Here is a 20868-nt window from a genome sequence, read left to right on the forward strand (position 1 = left end):
GTAATGTAGCTAACCTCCGGCGTGGCACCGCCCATTTATTGTTGGCGCTTCGCGGAGTAGCCATTGAATGAATTAGGTTGACTTAGTGCGGGTGTTTTGCACCTCGCAACATAGCGCTCTGCATGCGATTGATCGCTACCGCCTGATTGACTAGGTGGAACAAGATTCCCACTATTTTGCACTGTCGAATCCCCGTTAGAGAAGCATTACACTTCGACGAATGATGTTGCGTCTCTGATATCCGCAAGACGTGTTCTAACGCACTATAGTCCGCCGGATAACTTAGCGACACACTGAAGGATAAGTACTGATGTATTGCTATTGGCAAGTAACATCGCCACCTCGGTTTTGCTGTGCAATTTAAATCTGCAACTACAAAAATGAGGCTGTTGGGCGTCATGTATTTTTAAAGGTACGGCAAGACTATTAACCTACCTCGTAAATCTACCACGAAGATGGCTGAAAGTGCGTGTTTGCAAGGATAAAACTATTATGCGGAAGAAAAAGAACATTCAAGGACATCTAAGGACTTTTTATGGGTGTGAACGCGAACGCGCGAATGAGTAGCTGAACGCCCGAGACGCGTTGTTTCGCCTGGAGCTGTCGGAGGGCTTTGTAACCTTGCGTTTTCATTTACCAGCAGTACACAGGCGGAGACGGCAGCCGCTCGTTACTGACCAGCTTAAGCTCGCACCGTGGAACCGGTCATGGAATGGAAAGCCTCCGAAGGAACCGTTTTCTCTTACAGGGCGCCGAACGGTTTTTTTCGCTCAAATCGTTGTATCAGGCATTCCCCCTAACATGCATGGGAAAATGCTCGGATTGATACGAAATGGTAGAACGAACCAGTTACAAACTAAGCGAAATTATTTGAAACAAAAAGATAAAATTTTTGGCATGGAATTCAATCCCTGGTTTTCTGAATACAAGGACCCATCCACATTCAAACCACTGCCTGTAGACTTTTTTAACCGTCGTTAGGCCTAGGGAATGCCCTAGACGTGAGAATGCTTTTTTGTTAAGAATGCTTTGGGATGCTTTGGCAGAACGTGAGAATGCTTTGGAATGGCTTGGCAGTCGTAAAAAAATAAAACAATGCCCGGATTGACAACAAATCGCAGAGAGAAGATCCTGTAAAATGAGCTTCTTAATTTGACAACAAGTTTTGCACATTTCGTATGGTATGGCAACCATGGCTTCCTGAATGTGATACGGACTCGCATTCGCATCCCCCCACCCCAAACCTGGTGACTTTTGCTAGCCATCGTTAGGCCTAGGGAATGCCCTAAACGTGTGAATGCTTTGGTAAGGCTTTAGTCATAAATCATCGGACAATGCTCGGATTGGCAAGAAATGGCAGAGAGAAAATCCCGCAAAATGAGCTTCTTAATTTGACAAAAAAATTGTGCAAAGTTGGGTATGGGATTTCACCCAGGGCTTCCTAAATGCGAGACGGGCACGCATTCACGTTCCCCCCACCACCTGGCGACCTTCGCAAACCATTGGTAGGCCTAGGGAATGCCCCAAACGTGGGAATGCTTTGGTAAGGCTCTAGTCATAACAAATCGCACAATGCTCGGATTGGCAAGAAATGGCAGAGAGAGGACCCCGTAAAATAAGCTTGTTTACTTGAAAACGAAACTGTGCAAATCAGGGTATAAGATTGAAACCAAGGCTTCCTGAATGCGAGACGGGGACGCATCCACATTCCCCCCACTGCGTGGTGACTATTGCGAACTGAATGTTGGCCCATTTAATACTCCGCTCATTAGAAAGCTTTGTTACTTTTTAGTGTGTGTTAGAGGTCAAAATGGGCTACATTATCGGCACAGTCCACGATGCCCAGCTTGTACGTGAGTCCAGCCGGAATACATTCGCCGTAGGCAGCCCGCACTTTGTTGAAATGAACTGGGTTATGAACGTTTCCCCGGGGCACCCAAGATCGAGCGTCTGTGGGGTCGCTAGTGGGTTGTCCGGCCTTTTCTCCAAGCGTCCGGTCCAGCTAGAATGCCTGTACATATCGCACGGGTTTCCTGGCAGCCCTATGACGTCAGAAATAAAAAGTTGCCAAAAAAAACGGTGATCTTTAGAATAAGGCAATTGGACAGTAGCAATTGCGCAATTGGACAGCAGCGCATTCAAAATCTCTGCATCTTCCGCAACTCTTCTGGGTCCTGCTAAAGTTCTGCGCCCTATAATTAGGATTCATTGCGAATGTTCGTATGCTACGGTATTCGTGTTTTTGCTTTCGTCATTTAACATCACCCGTGCCGCTGGTTACGCAGCCATTGATGAATCTTCGTTTTTTTTCCAGAGTGCATCCTCTGGACAGTACCGGAAATGGCTAATCGCGTTCCTCAGTCCTGCATAGAGCATTTTGAAGACATCTGCGAACTTAGTGCGCCTATTTACGACGAAAACTGTGACTTCATGGGATTGTAGAACACCTGAAACCACGCAGGCGACATGTATAATTTTTAATGTTAAACAGGCGAGTGACTGTACACTGATTGAAGATGCACAATAAAGGCATATACAGCATTTCGCGTTTCCTAATTCTGTAAATATTCCTGTGAAATATAAATTAGAACTAACCACACTGACACTGAAGGATACAGAAACGTGAAAAAGAACCTGACTGGCCAAACATGGGAGCCAGTACATAGCAGCGGAGGATTTTAGTAGAGGAAATGGGATGGTGAAATTGACTTCTGAAAAGAAGTTGCGGCATGTATGCCTCCCATGCAACTGGTGGTAAAATTGTTTACTATAAGACGAGGAAGGTCGGTTGGTGGTTCGGGTGGCGTTGGTGAACGGCGTGAGAAAGGCTGGTGAGTACGCTTCACGTAGTCAAAGTAATTCGGGCGTACATAATCGCGTTCGTAGGCTGCCTAGCTTCGTCACGTTGGCGCCTTCGCCAAAATCGGGAGATGTGGCCCCGGGTGCCACAATAATAGCACACTGGCCGGCCAACCTTGGGGTCGTGGTTAGGCGGAAAATAAGTCGGCGTGGTTTGCAACCGAGGCATGGCGGCGACATAGCCGGGCGGGACCTGTGTGTCGTAATGGGAGTGAACGGTAGAGGATGCCGACCAGCCACGTCCGAGTAAGATGGCGTTGCCACAAAAACAGGTTGGGTTGGAGGCAGAAGTACGGGCATTGCCGCGAGCTCCTCCTTAACGATATCCTCTAGGCCAGGCACAGAAGGAGCTTCGCTGACACAGTGTGTGCACTGGGAAATATTGGAGTGTATTTCCTCGCAAATTAGATAGCGTATAAACGCACGCATGTCTTCATTTCCCAGATGGTGGGAAGGAGCCGTGTCTTGACGAAGGCGGATGGACTGTAGTTTGTCGAGACGCTTACAAGTGGCGATCACGTCCGAGACGGTTGTGAGGTTCTGCGTTGCTAGTGTCGTGGACACAAACTCACCCATTCCTTTCAGAGCATGGCGTAGCTTACGGCATGTTATTGGCGGCGCGACGACACAGTGCCAGAACGTCCTCGATATATGAGACGTACGTTTCATGCGCATGTTGCACACGGGTCTCGACTTTCTTTTTCGCGCTGTCACTCCGAGCTTTAGAAGAGCCGAATATACGGTGCAACTTAGCAACAAAATCGGCCCAGCTTTTCTAGTATCGGTCCTTTTAGGAGCCGCCACGGCGATCCTAAACTGGCAGTAAGGCACGCCCCAAGAAATGTTTGGCTTTCGAAGAAGCCGTGCACAAAATGGCATGCCGGTTATTTAGATACCACGTCTCGGCAACCTTGGTCAGGGAGAACGAAACATTTTGCCGCTTGAGGTTATCGTCCCAGCGGTTGAATGCGCTCAGCCTGTAGTAGGTGTTCAGCCACTCGTCGGCATCATCGTCACGAAGGCCAGCGAAGAAAGGAGGGTCACGCTGGGGGCTCGTAATGATGCACTGGGCAGTTTGTGGAGCCATGGATTTCGCCGATTCCAGCGTCATCGCTGTAGTTTCCGGCATTAGGCGGCGACCCGAGCGGAGTTCCAGTGGGGCAGCTGGAAAGGTACATTATGGGACCGGAATGCACCTTCCACCACTTGTAAGGCCGATGGTAGGCGAAGGTAGACCAGTACGCACAAACAGCTTTATTCGCAGGCCGAGCTGGAAGGCAGCAAGAAGGCGACCGATCCTGGTTACCGATGATGATAGTTCAAGAAGGCGGAAGAATCGGTCATGATTATATATACAGAGATGAAGCCGTGGCCGCAACCAGGCGCCAGTGATGATTGCATTCCCCTGGGACATTGCATTCAGCGGTCCGAACTTCCAGAAACGAGACCACTACTCTAACGCACTATATATATATGTATATATATATATATATATATATATATATATATATATATATATATATATATATATATATATATATATATATATATATATATATATATAAAATACCCGGAAAAAGTTATCGACGACGCTATTGTGCGAGCCAACCAATTAGACCGTAACGAAATCTGTAAGAAAAAAGCCCCCAACGGGAACCCGGAAACTAACTTAGTTTTAACCCACTCATCCTCCGCTCCAAGAGTGTCAACCGTGCTCAAAAAACATCATGATATCCTAATGCAAAGTGACCGCTTAAAAAGCATATTCCCCGAACCACCACGCGTTGTCTACCGGCGTAATAAGAATTTAGGTGACTTTCTTACTAACTCTCGTATCAACCGACCGGCAACTACTGGCTGCATGCCCTGCAATAAACCCCGATGTAAAATATGCCCACACATGACCACTACACAGCGCGCCACCAGCACGGCTTCAGACTACTACGTAAATATAAAAGGTAACTTTAACTGTGACTCCGCTAATGTCGTATATCTTCTAGAGTGCACTGTTTGTAGGCAACAATATATCGGCCAAACCGAAACGCCCTTCCGAATACGGTTCAATAATCACCGCTCTCATGCAAAAAGCTGCCCTTATTTGCCCCTGTCAAGACATGTGAACAGTCCCGGGCATGCATTTGAACATCTTAAAGCAACGATTTTAGAATCCGCCTTCAAAACGCACCACGACCGCGAGGTTCGGGAATCTTATCTCATTTATAAGTTTGGGTCAGCCACGCTTGGAATTAATGAAAGTTACGGAAAAATAACGTGCTTATCCCTCGATTAAAATTAGCGGCTTCATAATTGTTATAACTATGTTCATTAATCCTACCCTCGAGTTTGCCATCAGAATTCGCAGAAACTCTCCTAATACAGCAGCTTTATTAGCCTAATGCGGCTCAACAATGCCATTTGTCCTGGGGAGGGAGGCCTCGTTCCCACCATCACTTAAAGGGGCCCTGAAAGGCGTTTTGAGCACACTAAATTGACTAGCGCAATCGTTAGATTGGGTCGTCAACATCATCTGTGCCAAGTATTACTCATTTACGCGCAGCGGAAAGCTCACACTTTTGTTGCAAAGTTTGTCGCTTTTTTCTCACCCTTTCCTTCGTGTTTTTGGACGCCGCCATCTTCACATGTCTACATCATCGATTCCCAGATGTTCGTCATGAGCTAGACATCCTGCTATTGGGCGGCTTTTTCACGCACTTCCGGCAAAGAGATGAGTCGTCTGCTCAGCGTCGGCTCGCCGGCTGATCTGCCAGCGGAGTGCCGGAGTGCTTGGACATTTTACGACAAACGAAACAAGTGTAAACAAACGCTTAACCGTTTGTATTGAATGCAACAGGGCCATAACACGACATGAATATTCTCTTACTTGAGTACGTTCCATAAAGAAAGCGTTGAAGCCCCGTGGCACTTCTTTCTTGCAATCGCAGAGAACGCCCTGAGCCGAATGCCCGGGTTTGACGCATACATTTTATTCAACTTCCAAACAATCCAGAGATGCGTTTCGAACGAACACAACGTCACAACATGCGTTGCAAGTCCGAACCGCGATTGACAGGCGATGGGTTCCCTCCTCCTGCCCCTCGTAAATTCGGCACTCACCTCGCGCGCGGTTTGCGGGGACGAACAGCAAGTCACTTAACTCTGGCGCGCAAGCCGAGATGGCTTTTAGCCACGCACACTGCACATACGCCATGCAAGGTTGAGTCGTAAGCCGCTTGAGAACGATAATCCAGACCATGGCAAGCACTATCCACCCGCAGAAGCACAACGTCGCATTTCATCGCGAAACAAAGGCGTCCACAACACACACACCATCGCCTCCTGTAATGCCAAACGCATCTCGCACTTCCAAATGGGAGTGAGTAGTATGCCTGCAGTGCCCATATGCCGCGAGGTGGGGCCCCAAGCTGAACCGGGATCACGCAACCGTAACTGACTTCTAGAGCGGTTTGTGCCTTGTTTCTAGGGCAACCGATGTTTGATATTGTCAAAGAAATGATGCTCGCTCCAGCGCTAGAAAGCTCGGAGCCGCGGAGGAGCATGTTTTGCCAACGTTGCCGCTCTCCACCACGCGTCGCCCCAAGCTGAACTGGCGTTTTGTGCACGGGTTCTGTATCGGTTTAAAATGTCTTTTACACATGCCGCCGCCAGGAATTACCACCGCCACAAAATAAGACCCGGCACCAGCGGGGCCACATCTGATACGGCGCTTTTTGGATAAACAGTGCGCTGTGCATCCAAGGGAGGGAGCGCAGGATCCTACCCGTGCGGCTGCGAGTTCGCCGCCGATAAAGAGTCGCGTGCCGCCGTTAGCAAAGTTCTGCAGCAACGTACACCGCGAAAGGGCAAGGCCAGGCCGCCGCACACATGCGGCCAGATTTTTCGTTCGCTTTTCCAGCCTTGAGCGCAGAGCGGGATTCATGGTGTCAACAAAGCTTGCCCGTAGCAGACAGCTGTGTGAGCAGCGCAATAGCGGAAGTACGTCACCGCCGAGGAGCGCAGCATCATGGGAGGGAAGGCTCGCTCGCCGTCAACAGCGGAGAGTAAGTTGAAAGGAGGAGGAAACGCGGCGCGACGATAATACGCGGTTTTTGATTTACGATTTCTCAGCTAATACTCATCGCTTCAACAAAATTTTTGCGGGAGGAGATTGCTAATACATTGCTTTATTTGGTTACATGTACATCCACGCATCGGCGGAAGGTATTTCAGGACCCCTTTAAGAATGTTTAACTCTTTGTGATCTATTCATGTTTACCCTTTGTGACCCTACCTATTTCCTGTTCAATTGCTAGCTTCTGTGAAATGCTCTTTTGTGCCCCCTATCTATTCTCTTGACCCGCGGGGGGCACACCCATCTTCGCTTCCCCCACGAACCAGTCTCAGCAGTCACTGAATACCTCAGTGTATACTCTTCCCTTTCTTTTCAAACCGCGGTTGTCCAGTTTCCCCCATTGTCTGAACTTGCAGCCCGCGCGGCATACGTTGACCCGTCATGGTGCAACCTTGAACGCTGCATTGTTAACACGACCCCTTTTTCTCTCTCTCGCTCCCCCCCCTCCTTTTTATTTTTTTTCTTGTTTGTTTGTTGATGTTGTAACATAGGCGTAGCCCGACTGTATGCACACTCCCCATTTCCGAAACATTTTCCGCTCTTTCTCACAGTTTTATGCAAACCTATATAAGAAATGTGTTCAAAATGTTTGTGATCTATTCATGTTTGTGATCTCTTTGTGATCTATTCATGTTTAACCTTTTGTGACCCTACCTATTTCCTGTTCAATTGCTAGCTTCTGTGAAATGCTCTTTTGTGCCCCCTATCTATTCTCTTGACCCGCGGGGGGAACACCCATCTTCGCTTCCCCCTGAACCAGTCTCAGCAGTCACTGAATACCTCAGTGTATACTCTTCCCTTTCTTTTCAAACCGCGGTTGTCCAGTTTCCCCCATTGTCTGAACTTGCAGCCCGCGCGGCATACGTTGACCCGTCATGGTGCAACCTTGAACGCTGCATTGTTAACACGACCCCTTTTTCTCTCTCTCGCTCCCCCCCCCCCTTTTTATTTTTTTTTCTTGTTTGTTTGTTGATGTTGTAACATAGGCGTAGCCTGAATTTATGCACACGCCCCATTTCCGAAACATTTTCCGCTTTTCTTACAGTTTTATGCAAACCTATATAAGAAATGTGTTCAAAATGTTTGCGACAGCAAAATCATGTAACTTTACTCTGATGAAGGCAAGTCCCGCTGCCGCTACGTAAGTAAACATTGTTTGTTATTGTTCTTGTTGTGTATCCGACTCTTTACTTATACTATATATATATATATATATATGTATGTATATATATATATATATATATATATATATATATATATATATATAGAGAGAGAGAGAGAGAGAGAGAGAGAGTTAGCGAGAGAGAGAGAGAGAAAGAAGAGTTGGCCGTCAAGAAAACCTCGGAAAGCAACGGGAAGGTTGTGGTAGGTCATTGAAACAGATAAAGAATTTGGAAAGAAAGAAAGAAAGAAAGTGGAGAAGAAATGCCTTCCAGGTGGGATCCGAAACCAAGACCTCCAGAATAACGGTCTGGTGCGATAACCACTACGCTACCGGCGGGCGATTTTCCCCTCCAGTTTCTGGGGTATTTATGTTAAGCTTTTTTGTTTCCTGTGCTTGGGGGTGGTAGCCAGCGCCACTCGGACTACTCGGGGTGAAGGGGACCTTCGTTGTAACCCCCGGGCCGTGACTTGAATGTCTATGACATGCCGAGTGGTCGACCAGCGGTGAATCCTCTTAAGCTTCCTATGGCACCAAGACTGCCGGAACACAGGCCCTCGCTATGCATGTAGCGAATCAGAATAGCAAATGAGGGGCTCGTTGAAATAACACAGAAATAAGAGTTGGGAGTCATATCGAGCTGCCCTCCACAAGTCAGGCCACAAGCGCTGTGGGAGTGGAGTGTAGTGGTCTTCAGAACGCAGGGTGATAGTCCTCACCCTCTTCTTGTATATGTTCGAGAAGCCGCCACACAGGACCACGTTTGGCCTGGTCACTCGCTGGCCCCCCTCCCTCTCCCCATGCTCCTACTACACGATCTGAAGACATGGAGTGTAATTAGGATTAATAAATACATACTACAACAACAACAAAACTACACTTATACACTGCATGCCTCACCCCTTCCCAGGTTTCACGTTAGTGGAGATGGATCGGGATTTTTTTCTTTAAAGTTCACATTAAAACAACAACCGATAAGTGGCCATGCATTAGCACAGCAATAGGTTCTGGCTGCAACTCTGATGTGATAACATCTTTTGTTGTTGTTGCATCAATCAATTTTAACACGGCCACTAATTAACCAGCATTAACAATGGTTCCAGGGCAGTTTTCCCGCGCAATTTACACACCTCATTTCATTAGATATGAAGAAACCATGGTCACATTGACAGACATGTAAAAGCATTTTATTTCACATGTTGTCCAAGAAAAACTCCCGCCTCCCCTCGCTGGAACCCCTGTGTAGATGCGACGCATAGGGGGTTCATGTTGCAGCGTTGGACCGCGGAGAAACGGCGCTGGAACGATGGAGCGGAGCGGCAGAGGCACCGCGTTTTATAGCGCGCATAACGGTAAGGGGACGCGCCGGCGCCAGTGCGTCTGCCGCGGCTATGGCACAACACAATCCAACACAATCCACTTTAATCCAATCCAATCCAATCCAAGCCAAGCAAAGTCAAGCCAAGCAAAGCCAAGCCAATCGAAGCCAATCCAATCGAATTCAATCCAATGCCTCTGGCGAGAGAGTGTTCGCTATCGGAGAGGAGAGGGGGTGAGCGGTGGACAGCGCAGCTGGCGCTGTCGTTGAAATAAGACAGAAATGAGAGAGCTGCCCTCCACAAGTCAGGCGTCCCCTTACCGAGGAGAATGGGGGAGGGGTGGACGCCGACGACGACGCCGGATGCAGGGACAAGGCGAGTGAATAAGATGCCTTCGCATCTAATACATTTCACACATAGCATAATGTAAAGAACACCTGAAACATGTCCATTACGCATGCTCACAGCAATTTTTGTTGAAAAACCGGCATCTAGCACTTTCTTTTTGTCGAAATCGACCAACAAAATAAAAGCTACCGACATTTGTCAAAAGTTGTACAAACGTTAAAAAAGAAGGCAGCAAAAGAGTCGCAATGAGGAAGCCAGCCACTGGCTAATACACAACGTACATGCTCTAGAGACAAAAAGGGTAACATGCACAACATGGATGAGGTAACAGAAATAGTCGAATGATTGTGCTTTACTAAGCTCTACGCAAGCAACTGTAGGCCAGCCAACCATCTAATTTAGCCGAGAAATGATCAAAAAAGGGGTACCTTCTCATTTTCACATTCGTGTTAGACACCTGACGTCACGAGGCAATCACATGTATTTCCCGTTAGTGCACTGCTAGAGATAGCAAGCCGACATAAGATGACTTGACCCTAGCACAATGTAATAATCGGCGCTTGTCTTTTGCGTGACCAGCAAATCAAGCACTGAGCTGTAGGGAATAAAAGCTTGTGTCATGCACAGACATTATTCTCTATGCTTGTGGCCCTGTCCATGCAAATTCAATTCCTGTCAATGTCAATTGCAGAAATACCAATAAATACCTAGCGCTTGCCCTCAACATACATAAAAAGGAAGTTTAGCCATGTCTGCATTTGGGGAAAATTTAGCAGCAACATCCAATTGCGAAAAAGGACCTAAAATATCTTTTGTCAATTCTCTAGTATTTCAGTGATGACAAAAACAATGCTTGAAAGGAAGGCTGCAAATGTGGCTTTGGGTTGTACACACTTTGGTGGTATGTTTTCACAGCTCAATGACCTGTTGTGAAAAGTAAGGAGGTTGGTTCGACCCTGGCCATAACAGACATTTTTCTGATGGAGGCAAAAACAAAAATGTCCGTATGCCAAATCCTTGGTTGCATTAAATACCCCCAGGTGGTCAGACTTGATTTGTACCTCTTACAGTTTACGTTTTTATATTACACTTCCACTACAGGTCTTAAGGTTTTACATACATTATAAGAGGCCTGCACTAATTGCGTATTGAGAGGCATTCGTTCATCAAAATATTACCAATAATAACAAACACAGGTCCACAAGGATGGTATTAGGTTGATATTACTTTTCCCGCGCCATGCCTGCAGATTTTGATTTTATTCCAATTTCGTCTTGTAAAATTGCCAGGTAAGACAAACTTCGTAGTGCCTGAATAACAGGGGCAACACTAAGCAAACATTTCTACGGAAATTTCTCACAGTAAGACACGATTACGAGATTATGGCTCAAATTTTCTTACTCCCTTTCAATCATGTTTGGCATGAGGCACAAATACGCTTTTTGCTCACAAGTGAATTCCACAAACACGCAGCTTCGAAGCACATCCCTTGGTCTCAGAAGTGTGGGAATCTCTGATGCTCACAAAAACATGTTCTTATATGGTCAGGAAACACCGATCCTTCTAGAAACAAGACTTCTTTGCACAGCAACATGCACTCATGGCCTTCCCTAACTACTACATTGACAACTTTTTGTATCCGGAGAAAACCTTCTGTCGCGTCGACGAAAGTTGTGTCACTCATGCTGGGCCTTTTGTAGAGCATGCTGTGGTAAACTTGTTAGTTCAGCATGAACCGGTCATAGCAATCAACGCTCTCATATCCGACTTCATGCAGCAGCTGCTTTTCAGTGTCGCTTAGGTCAGGATGTCTATTGAGGCCAAGAAGAGTGACATACTCATTCTGGAAAGCATTGGTGTGGCTGTTGGCTGCCAACACAGCAGCCAACGGCAGGCCGTTGGCTGCTGTAATTGACTTCACAATTTTGCCATTACCGGACTCCAAAACCAAAGCAGAATTAACGCAGAGTGGTCTAAGTTTGCACACACTGCTGGCCAGATGAAGCAGCTGGTGAACGTTGAACGTACCACCTGTGGCACCGTAAAGGTCTGCACAACGTCCCACAAAGGCAGAAAGGAGGTGCTCTGTAAGAAGGTTTAGGAACGAATATTCCGAACTCAGAAACTCACAAAAAATTATTTCTACAGACAAAATTGGTAGCACTCAATGTGTGACAGTAGGTAAGGTCATAAATAAATAAATAAATAAATAAATAAATAAATAAATAAATAAATAAATAAATAAATAAATAAACTTTTGTAAACTCAGCTCAGTAATGGTAAAAATCATCTCAGGAATTTACACTGCCCAATACGTTCCTTCCGATATGTTCCCTGTTCTTTCTGGAGTTCCGCGGGGCCGTGTCCTCGGTGCTCTACTAATTTTGATCTATATTATTGACCTTTCTACTATTATTCAGTGTAATATCCAATTATCCACCAATGATTGCGTTCTTTACCACCCTGTACTTGATCGTTCCGATTCTGCAATTCTTCAGTCAGATCTACACCTCATCCAAACATGGTGCGAAATTTGAGTAATGCACTTGAACATTAAAAAAACTGTACTCATCTCATTTCATCGCAAGCAGTCATACCAAACATTTAGGTACACCATTTGCGGTTCCAAAATTCTTTCTGTTAGCACCTATAACCTAGGCATCAAACTAACTTCCGACCTTTCTTGGTCATCGTACATTTCAGGTGTTTATAGCAATGCTAACCTGCACTTGGCTACATATAACAAAATTTAAAACTTGCTCTCCCATCACTAAATATCTAAGCTTACTTAACACTATAATTCAGCCTAAGCTAGAGTACGCAAGCGCAATTTGGGACCCCTTTCAATGCAATCATACACACGCACATGAAGCCGTTCATAACCGCGCGATTAGATTTATTTACTCAAAATTTTCATATTACACTAGCATATCTGCCCTCAAATGCTACGCCAACCTTAGAAGCTGAGCATCACGATGAAAAACCTCTCACTTTTGCCTTTTTCACAAATTCTGTCACGCATCATCTCCTTCATCTGCTTTCCCTCCCGCCAACCGGATTTCATGCCGCATAAGCCACGAAAAAGGTGTTTATCCATTATTATCCTATACTTATGCCCACTGTATTCATTCTTTGTGCAAACAGCCAAAGGCTGGAACAGCTTGACCATCGACACCATGCACTACTCTGACCCTACGAAAGTCAAGGATTTCATCGATCACCTTCGATCGATCGAGCCCATCCCTCATGCAATGCCCCTAAACAGCTAGGCATCTGAGGTACAATAAATAAATAAATAAAGAAGTAGTGGTTGGAGATTCGATGAACCACTCATGGTGGCTAGGAAGGCACCGTCCCCTCCAGGCGCTGACTGAATTTGCTGTCCTTGCTGTGATATTTTTAATTAGTAAGCAAGTTATAAGAGCTACGCACCACGCAGTTGGTCCAGGGAATTAATAACGAGCGCTACATCAGTCTGGCAGCTGCACAATTTTTGACATTTTCTGGTACAAAAAAATATAGAAAGCTCGGTGGGCCCTTCTTAATAGCCCCTTTCATTGCTACTTTTAAAAACTTACATTATAAGACAACGTAACTAAACTGACACAAAAGCACTAGTGCAACTTAGAATACATATTTCTGTTGTACACCACAGATGCATTCAGGATTTCATGAGGGTGGGGATGCTCAAAAGAGGAGAAAGAATTTCAATGAAAAAAGGAAAACAAAATACAGAAAGACACAACCTAAACGAAGAACACAAAATCAATTGAAAATTGAGAGTAAGAAATTTGGAAGCCTGCATGAATTTTAGGCTATTTTGTGCATTGGTTTTTGGGATATTGCAAGACGGCTCATTGTCATTGTCACACCTGACAACGGAGTACTGCAAGATTGCTGCACCACTTACAACAGAAGCATAATTATGGGTAGTCGTTATTTAATGATAAGCAGTGAGGGGCCTCATGATCCTCCCCTCCGCCCCTAAGAGTGAGTATTTTGGGAGGGAGGAGGGAGAGGGAAGGAGCAGAATCATAAATTATAACACTTTTCCCTTAGGGCCAACCTTCAGCTCTCTACATGCTTCCCATTCACATTTTACTGTATATAAGAAATTACCTGCACGGTCAATGGCACGGGCCGACAAAGGCTCTCACAGCAGGATGTGAACTGCTTCTAAGAGTTTCATGAAGTGCCGCCACTGGTCCAGCGAAACCACACCTTCAGTGCATGGAATGGCATAGTACAGTAGCCACTGATTCCACTCCGATGCCTTCCAGTGAATACTGTCTTCAATCCAACGTGGCAACCGCGTGATATAGTGGGGAGGCTGGATGCACAGTAGACGTCCGTTGACCTTGTCGCTTCGCGGCCGCTTTCCTGCATAAAACAGGAAACCACAAGTCATAGTGTGCCTCCTGCTTTTCAAATAAAGCTTACCTGCAGCACCAATAGGCAGGTATCTACAGCAAGCACAATTTATGCTTATTCCCCCTGCTATAATTTTGATTTGGTGTTGTCATACCCACAGTGTTTGCTAATCCGTTTGACATAATACGGCTGTGCCAATCGCACAATTACAGCCCACTTTTCCAAAGGCACATTTTTGGGCTCAATACCGTCCTGAACCATTCTGTAAACACGGAAATATGGGAATACGGAGTACATTGGTAGCATTACACAAAGACGCCACAAAACAAGGAGGATTTTGAGGAGCACCTGAAAATAAAGCAGTGCATACCTGTCGAAAAATTTGGCACCTGTTTACGTCTGTATTATTATTACAACCGCCAAATCATTGTCCGTATGAATTCCGTGTATACAGAGTATACGGAGCGTCCTTTTGCCTATTATTGAAGATAAAAACACGAGAACTGTGCCAAACGTGCATACTATGGGAAATAATATGATTCCCCTGCTTGTTGCACTAATATCTACTTTGATTACGCTAGGGGGCGTAACACTCCGTATGAACTCCGAACTCCCATAATTCCGTATATACGGAAGGTTTCAGTAGGGTAGCACGACTTAGCCACTGAGCCACCGCAGCAGCAGACCTAATTAGCACAATACCACTTCTGTTACAGCCTTATGAAGATTACAATGACCCAAAATTTCTTTTGGCAGTTTTATGCAGTTTTCTTTGTTAGCACGTTACATCATGTGGGGACAATCGACAGCAACTATTTTTTTTCCATAGAAATAGTGTGATCCCCACATGATATAGTAAAAGTCGCGCTTTCAGAAGCAACAACTGGTGTTTTTAAAGCTATCGTCTTGTCATTAAGAGCTATAGGACACTCAGTAAAGCCTAAGATGTCTCCAGTGCTAAGCCATGTTATTCCTGGAGGGCACAGTCATGGACAATTCAAATACCAACCGCGGAGCGCATGTCCGAAGATACGGGTGCCGTCACCTGGCAGCGGCTGTGGAAAACGTATGGACATGCACAGTTGAGATGTCGCGAGTGAGGCTGCGTGTTCAAGTGCGATATGTTGCCCGCTGCTCGCTCGCATGCTTGCCTTGTCGCCATGTCGCAAGAGCGCTGAAAACAATTGTTAGCGATGCGGCGCGAGATAGCATCTGCGGCCACAGCATGCTCGGCTCAAACGAGCGCCTGCCACCCGTGTGTGCCGGCGTCACATTGCCGAGATAGCTTTGCATGTGGAATGCAGTAACTTGAACAAATAAATAATGATGGACACCTTGATCTCGTAACGTAAACCTCGTAACGTTGGTATTTCCGGGCAGCCTCTATATCTGGAAACTCTCCGTCTGGAATCCGTGGGGCCTGGCCCTCCATTTTCGGCGTTGCGTGCATTCCCTGCAGGCAGAGTACATGCACTGACTCAGCGTCAAACCGATCAAAGCAAACACGTTTGCTTGCATACAGTGTACGCAGCACTACAAGCGTGCTGTGTTGCCGACAGCTTGGTTGAAAAACTTCAAAGCGGCAAACTCTCGCGATTTTTGCAAGCAAAAAATCGTCTCTGTGTACTGGGCCGAAGAAAATGGAGACTATGAGAACTTCTACCCGGCACATGCGACAGCCTTGGCAAGTAACTAGCTATCGGTTTTTTCCCTTTGTCGTGCTTTTGTGCTTTTGTGATTTTTAGTTACTTGTTGCTCTCCTCCGCACACAACTGTGTGCACAGCCGCTCAGATGTTTTGTCACGCGAGCGCCGACCTAGTACGTCAGCGCTAACGGTAACCGTAATAGGCGCGAGCGCCGAGGCTCACGCAGATGCAAGCATCCCGTGCTAGGCTCTTTCCTTTCGAACAAAGCTTTGTTCCCACTTTCCCCATAAAACAGTGGTTGTTAACTACGAGTGTGTCGGGAACCCGTCTTGGGCTTCCAGAAGTGATGCGTACACCACGATGCCATAATTGCGCAATTTGCACATGCAGCTTAAGTCGCCCTCACATATTCAGTGTCCACCTTTTGAGACTGTTTCTTAAGCTAACGCATGTTATATTGTCACAAGATTTGCTCTTGCAGCTGAATTCCTCTCAAACACTTCCCTGCTGCCTTTTGTGAGTTTGGCTTGTGCCCATACCTCGCGGTTGTGCAGAAAGGTAACCTTAATGGCACGGTCCACTTGCGACAAAAGCGAGCGAAAGCGACCGCAATAATCACGCGCGACGAAAATTGGTCCCGACCATTAAAAAAAAACGATCTTCGTGCGACAAAACGATGGAATTTCCGAGCAATCGCTCGCTTTTGTCGCAAGTGTGAACGGGCCTTAAAGCATGTGCGACGTGGAGAAAAACAAGTAACGCACGGCCTACCATTAATTCCGGGGGAACTCAAAATAGTAAAAAGAATTGTGACGTCTCAATTAAACTGATTGCCTCCATAAGCAACGGCCTTTTTTTAGTTTTTTGCCATTTATCTGCATTTTTTTTGTGTATGGCGCTTGTGTGGTTGTTTCTCCACATATAAACAGATCCGCTGCAAGAGCTTACAGCAATGCTGAAAACTTTGCGAAGCCCACTGCCAAAAATAATTCTAGGGAAGGTCACCAAAAAAAAAAACAGTGGTAAGATTTTTTTGTTGACCCGCCCTCTGAAAACTCTTGCATAAGCACAATTTAGAGAATTGTTGGTATCAGTATTTTGGCCATATTCACATCATCATAACTCCAGCATATACAAAGTAAAATGGAATTACATGGTCAAGCTTGCCTGTACCGTGTCTAGAAAGAGGGAGCAGAATGAGCTTGGATGGCCTTGCAATTTTTACTGTGTGAAAAGCACCTCGTTACGACACCCTGTCTGCAGATTGCAGAAATTTATTAATTTTAGTGTCTATAAGACAACATACAACTTCATTCAATTTGAAAGAACCATCTTTTAAAGACTCACTCAGCTCTATTCCAGTTATAAAAGATCCTCTTTTAACTGAAAAAATGCAAGAAAAAAAGAAGGCGCAGCTTGCACTAAAGCTTAAAAGGCTTAAGAAACAGAAAAGCTGGTGGCCTCTCTCTCTTTGTTGGAGACCTGGCAGTCGCACCTCACGTGGATTTCCAAACTTGCCGCTGAAAGACTAGCAGGCCCGTATAATTTTATCCGCAGCTTTTCACATCTCTCTCGGGGTACATCATGTTAGAACGCGCTAAAGCCGGTGGTAATAGGCTCTTAGCGAACTCGGGGTCTGTGCTCACCACTTCAGGTGCACACTCACGTGCACTGGTGGGGAGAACAACCCGTGAGAGATCACACCACAAATTCTGGGCTTGATGTTTTAGCTGGCCGACATCGGGCGTTCCTCGCGAGGCGCACGCTTTTGCGCGCTCGGCTGGGCTGAGTTGTCGGGTAATGCTCGACAGCGGACCTAAAAACTTAAACGGCTCTGCTGTTGAAACTTCTAAATGTAATGCTTCTCTGACGTACTATAGGCAAGAGTGATGCAATGGAGGCCAGCACCGAAACATAGTCATCAGCGTGTTGACTGCACGCTAGCCTTTAAGATATACACTCAAATGACATTTGAGGCCCTGTTAGAATCGCTCAGTCATGTTTCTCGGCAGCCGCTTTGGTCGTTGGCCGCCTATCGCGCAACCAGGAGTTCTATGAAACCATAGAGCATGGGCTGCTGGGGAGTTGCCACTGAGTATTCTCTGTTACTTCATATCTGAAGTATTTTTTTATGTTTTCAATGACATTGGTATTATTGTTATCAGAACATAGTGGTCTTTTCAATAAACCATACCTTATTTTTGTCTTGGTAATGTGGAAGCTGCGACAGCTCGCATCGGAGCTAATGAGCTCCGAGGCAATGCCGTAGCAGTGCATTTCTATGGACTTAAGGTACATTCAAAGTACCTTTGAATAAAAAGTAAGACTTATAGCAAAACTTCGAGCTTTAGTAGCAAAGTGTGCACGCTAAACACACGCAATCAATGGTGAAAAGTGGCGAACTTTCCACCATCAACGTGAAATAACGAACGATCTCTGATAAAAAGGAAACATTGGGGGGTCAAAACAACCTATCTCTGTTCATTAATATATTTTTACTGGTTTTGTCTGCGTCTTGGTTTGCAGGGTCCTCTAGTTCCGTCTGAAAAAGAAAAACGAAAAAGGAAGAGGGAGGCGGCTCGAAACGAGCTGACAAGCATTATTAAGGCCTACAAAGGTGTCAGCAGTGAAGTGGTAAACAATACATAATTGTCATATCATAACAAGCGCTTATCGAGAAAGGGCATTGCAATTTCTTTTAAGTGTCCCGCATGCATTATGAGTCAGGCCTCACCGTTAGGGGGATTTATGTCAACATGGCTAAATGTAGTTCATGCGAGCAAATTGTGCCCATGTGAGCAGTAGGAGGTTGTGAAAAAGCATGATAGTGTGCTATACATACCCATGCATTTGGGGTCACTATACTGTAAAGCGTCAAGCAAGTGCCCACCTAAAGTTTGGGGATCATTCATGTATAACAGAAGGAAAGGGCCGGCAAGCTTGCAGTGGCCAGTGACAATATTCAAAGTGGGGGCCTGTCAACAGGGCATCCTGACAAAGCAAAGGTCAATTGTGAAGTCTGGCATTTTTAAAGAAGGTTTTGTGGGCACTTTTTTGTTATTCTGTACAATGCTTTCGCCAAATTGACTACAATACTGCAGTGCTTGCGCGCAGGTAATTGATTTGCAATCTGCTTGTGAGCGTTTGCGTCTTCCTTGAAATCATGTACAGTAAAATGCTTCAGCCTACCGATTAAACATATCATTGTGGCATCAAGCATTCAGCTTCAAAGTCTTTTTACCATGAAATGATTTCCTCTTTGTTCCTACCCCTCCCTGTTTCGCCTCAAAGTATACAGGCCTTCGATAAAGGCTGTTTGCATTTTAGTAGAATAATAGCATATTTGCAAACAAGCTATTTCAGTTTAAAAACATTAAGAAGCTTTTTGGGGATTATATGCTAATACGGGGGGAGGAAGGGCGGGGGGGTTGGGTGACCTTGATTTGTGTTTTCAGAGTGAGAAGTATGGCTGCAGGTTGGTAGTGGTGGCACTTGTGATAGTTCTCGATTCAAGGCCGGCCATATTTAAAGCCAACCAGTGCAATAGGGAAAGCCAGAAGAAGAAAAGAGAAAATAATTGTATTTAGACGCCAACTTGAGTTCGGAGGTGTTGGCTAGAAGTCCCTGGGCTCTGCCAGTGTTTTCAGCCAGTTAAACGGCCCAGAGTTATTACTTCGGGTTGGGGCTGTGCAGTATATTGTACCCCACGACTTGCTCTTATAACGATTGCATGCTAGTGTGGCTGCTTGCAGACATTACCATGTGCTAGGTCAGCTCGTTTCTGGCACCTCTGGCATTCCGGGGGGTAACGCCCTGGGTAACAGTAGCTGTAGGCAATCGGGCTTGAATATGAGTTTGTCTGTACGAGCTGCGAGATTACGGATTAGGGTTAGTTAGGGAGGGGCGAGTTTTAGCTTGCAGGGTGACATTATATTTAGAGTTGGATTGTTGTGAGACCACCACACATCGTACCAGCAAAACAAACTTGTATGGACAAGTCGATATCAAATACTGAGCAAGCATGATCAAAGTGATTATGGCCATGGATGGATAGTAGTAGCTACAGCACTCTCTTTAACGAAGCCTCCAGGTAGCTGTAACAGCCCGCAACATTGTGCCTTTGCATGAGTAAGTGGCGCATTTTAACATTGCTTATCGAAACTAGGCCAAGTCATTACTTTTGTATCCTGCCCTATTTAGGAAAGTTACAATCAAATAAATAAGCTGAGCGATTCGGCGCATTTGCCCGCTATCGTACAACAGGTAAACTCTGAATGAACAGTGTACCAAGAACTGTGCCCATAGTAAATGCACTCTTGAAGCAAAGTTTGCTTGCATAGTAAAAATGGATTGGTGATCATTACTTCTGATTTTTTCATCATTGTAACGCAATAAATTTAATTTAATGACAGAAACAGTTTTTTTAAGCCCTGAATCCTAGTGGCATAGAAAGTTTGCATCCTGAAGATAACCAATGAGAGCTTTCTATTTGTGGTACACCTTTACAGCCTGGGCAGCAAACAGATGGCGCTGTTTGTGGCACATGCAGTGACTCTGAGGAAATTCAACGCCTGAAGGCTGAGCTGCAAGCCAGCCACCTAAAAACCAAGGAGCAAAAAAATTCAACATCTCGAGGCGTCCATCAAAAAATCAAAAACAGAAAATGAGGTACTGGAGCACCAGCTCGCTGAAGAGCGTACCAGGAGCCAGCGGCTCTGCGACTGCTTGCTGGCAAAAATAGGTGAGCTCAAATCTTGTGAAAATATTTTTGTGCGTGTGCAATATTGTGAAATTATTAGCCTCACATTTGGGTTAGAGTGAAGGGTACAGTTATTACAAAGTTTTGTGTTATAGCTTTTATATATGCAACATCCAGTAGCAATAAGTGGTGCCCTGGGAAATCCCATATGGCCGGTCGAGAGATTACACTGCTGAGCCAGGTGTACTTGAGAGGTGTGCTACACACAGTGTGGTGTCCCCAGGCCGCGGTAGCAACGTACAACTAATGTGCGGTCTTTATCCCTGGTATCTGT

At 45.7% G+C, this 20868-nt stretch overlaps 1 protein-coding gene across 1 annotated transcript in view; it reads left to right on the forward strand.

The window, feature by feature from the left end:
* LOC144169243 (uncharacterized) overlaps positions 1-2535 on the forward strand; it is a 38534-nt gene extending 35999 nt beyond the window's left edge. Inside the window, exon 5 of the mRNA XM_077698300.1 lies at positions 2315-2535. Within this exon, the coding sequence (XP_077554426.1) occupies positions 2315-2442 (128 nt within the window). The 3' untranslated portion in view covers positions 2443-2535. The remainder of the gene's footprint in view (positions 1-2314) is intronic.
* The last annotated feature ends 18333 nt before the right edge of the window (positions 2536-20868 follow it).

This window comes from Haemaphysalis longicornis, unplaced genomic scaffold, assembly GCF_048455015.1.
Source record: "Haemaphysalis longicornis isolate Haplotype H1 unplaced genomic scaffold, Haemaphysalis longicornis Haplotype H1 scaffold_2, whole genome shotgun sequence".
Classification (NCBI taxonomy): Eukaryota; Metazoa; Arthropoda; class Arachnida; order Ixodida; family Ixodidae; genus Haemaphysalis; species Haemaphysalis longicornis.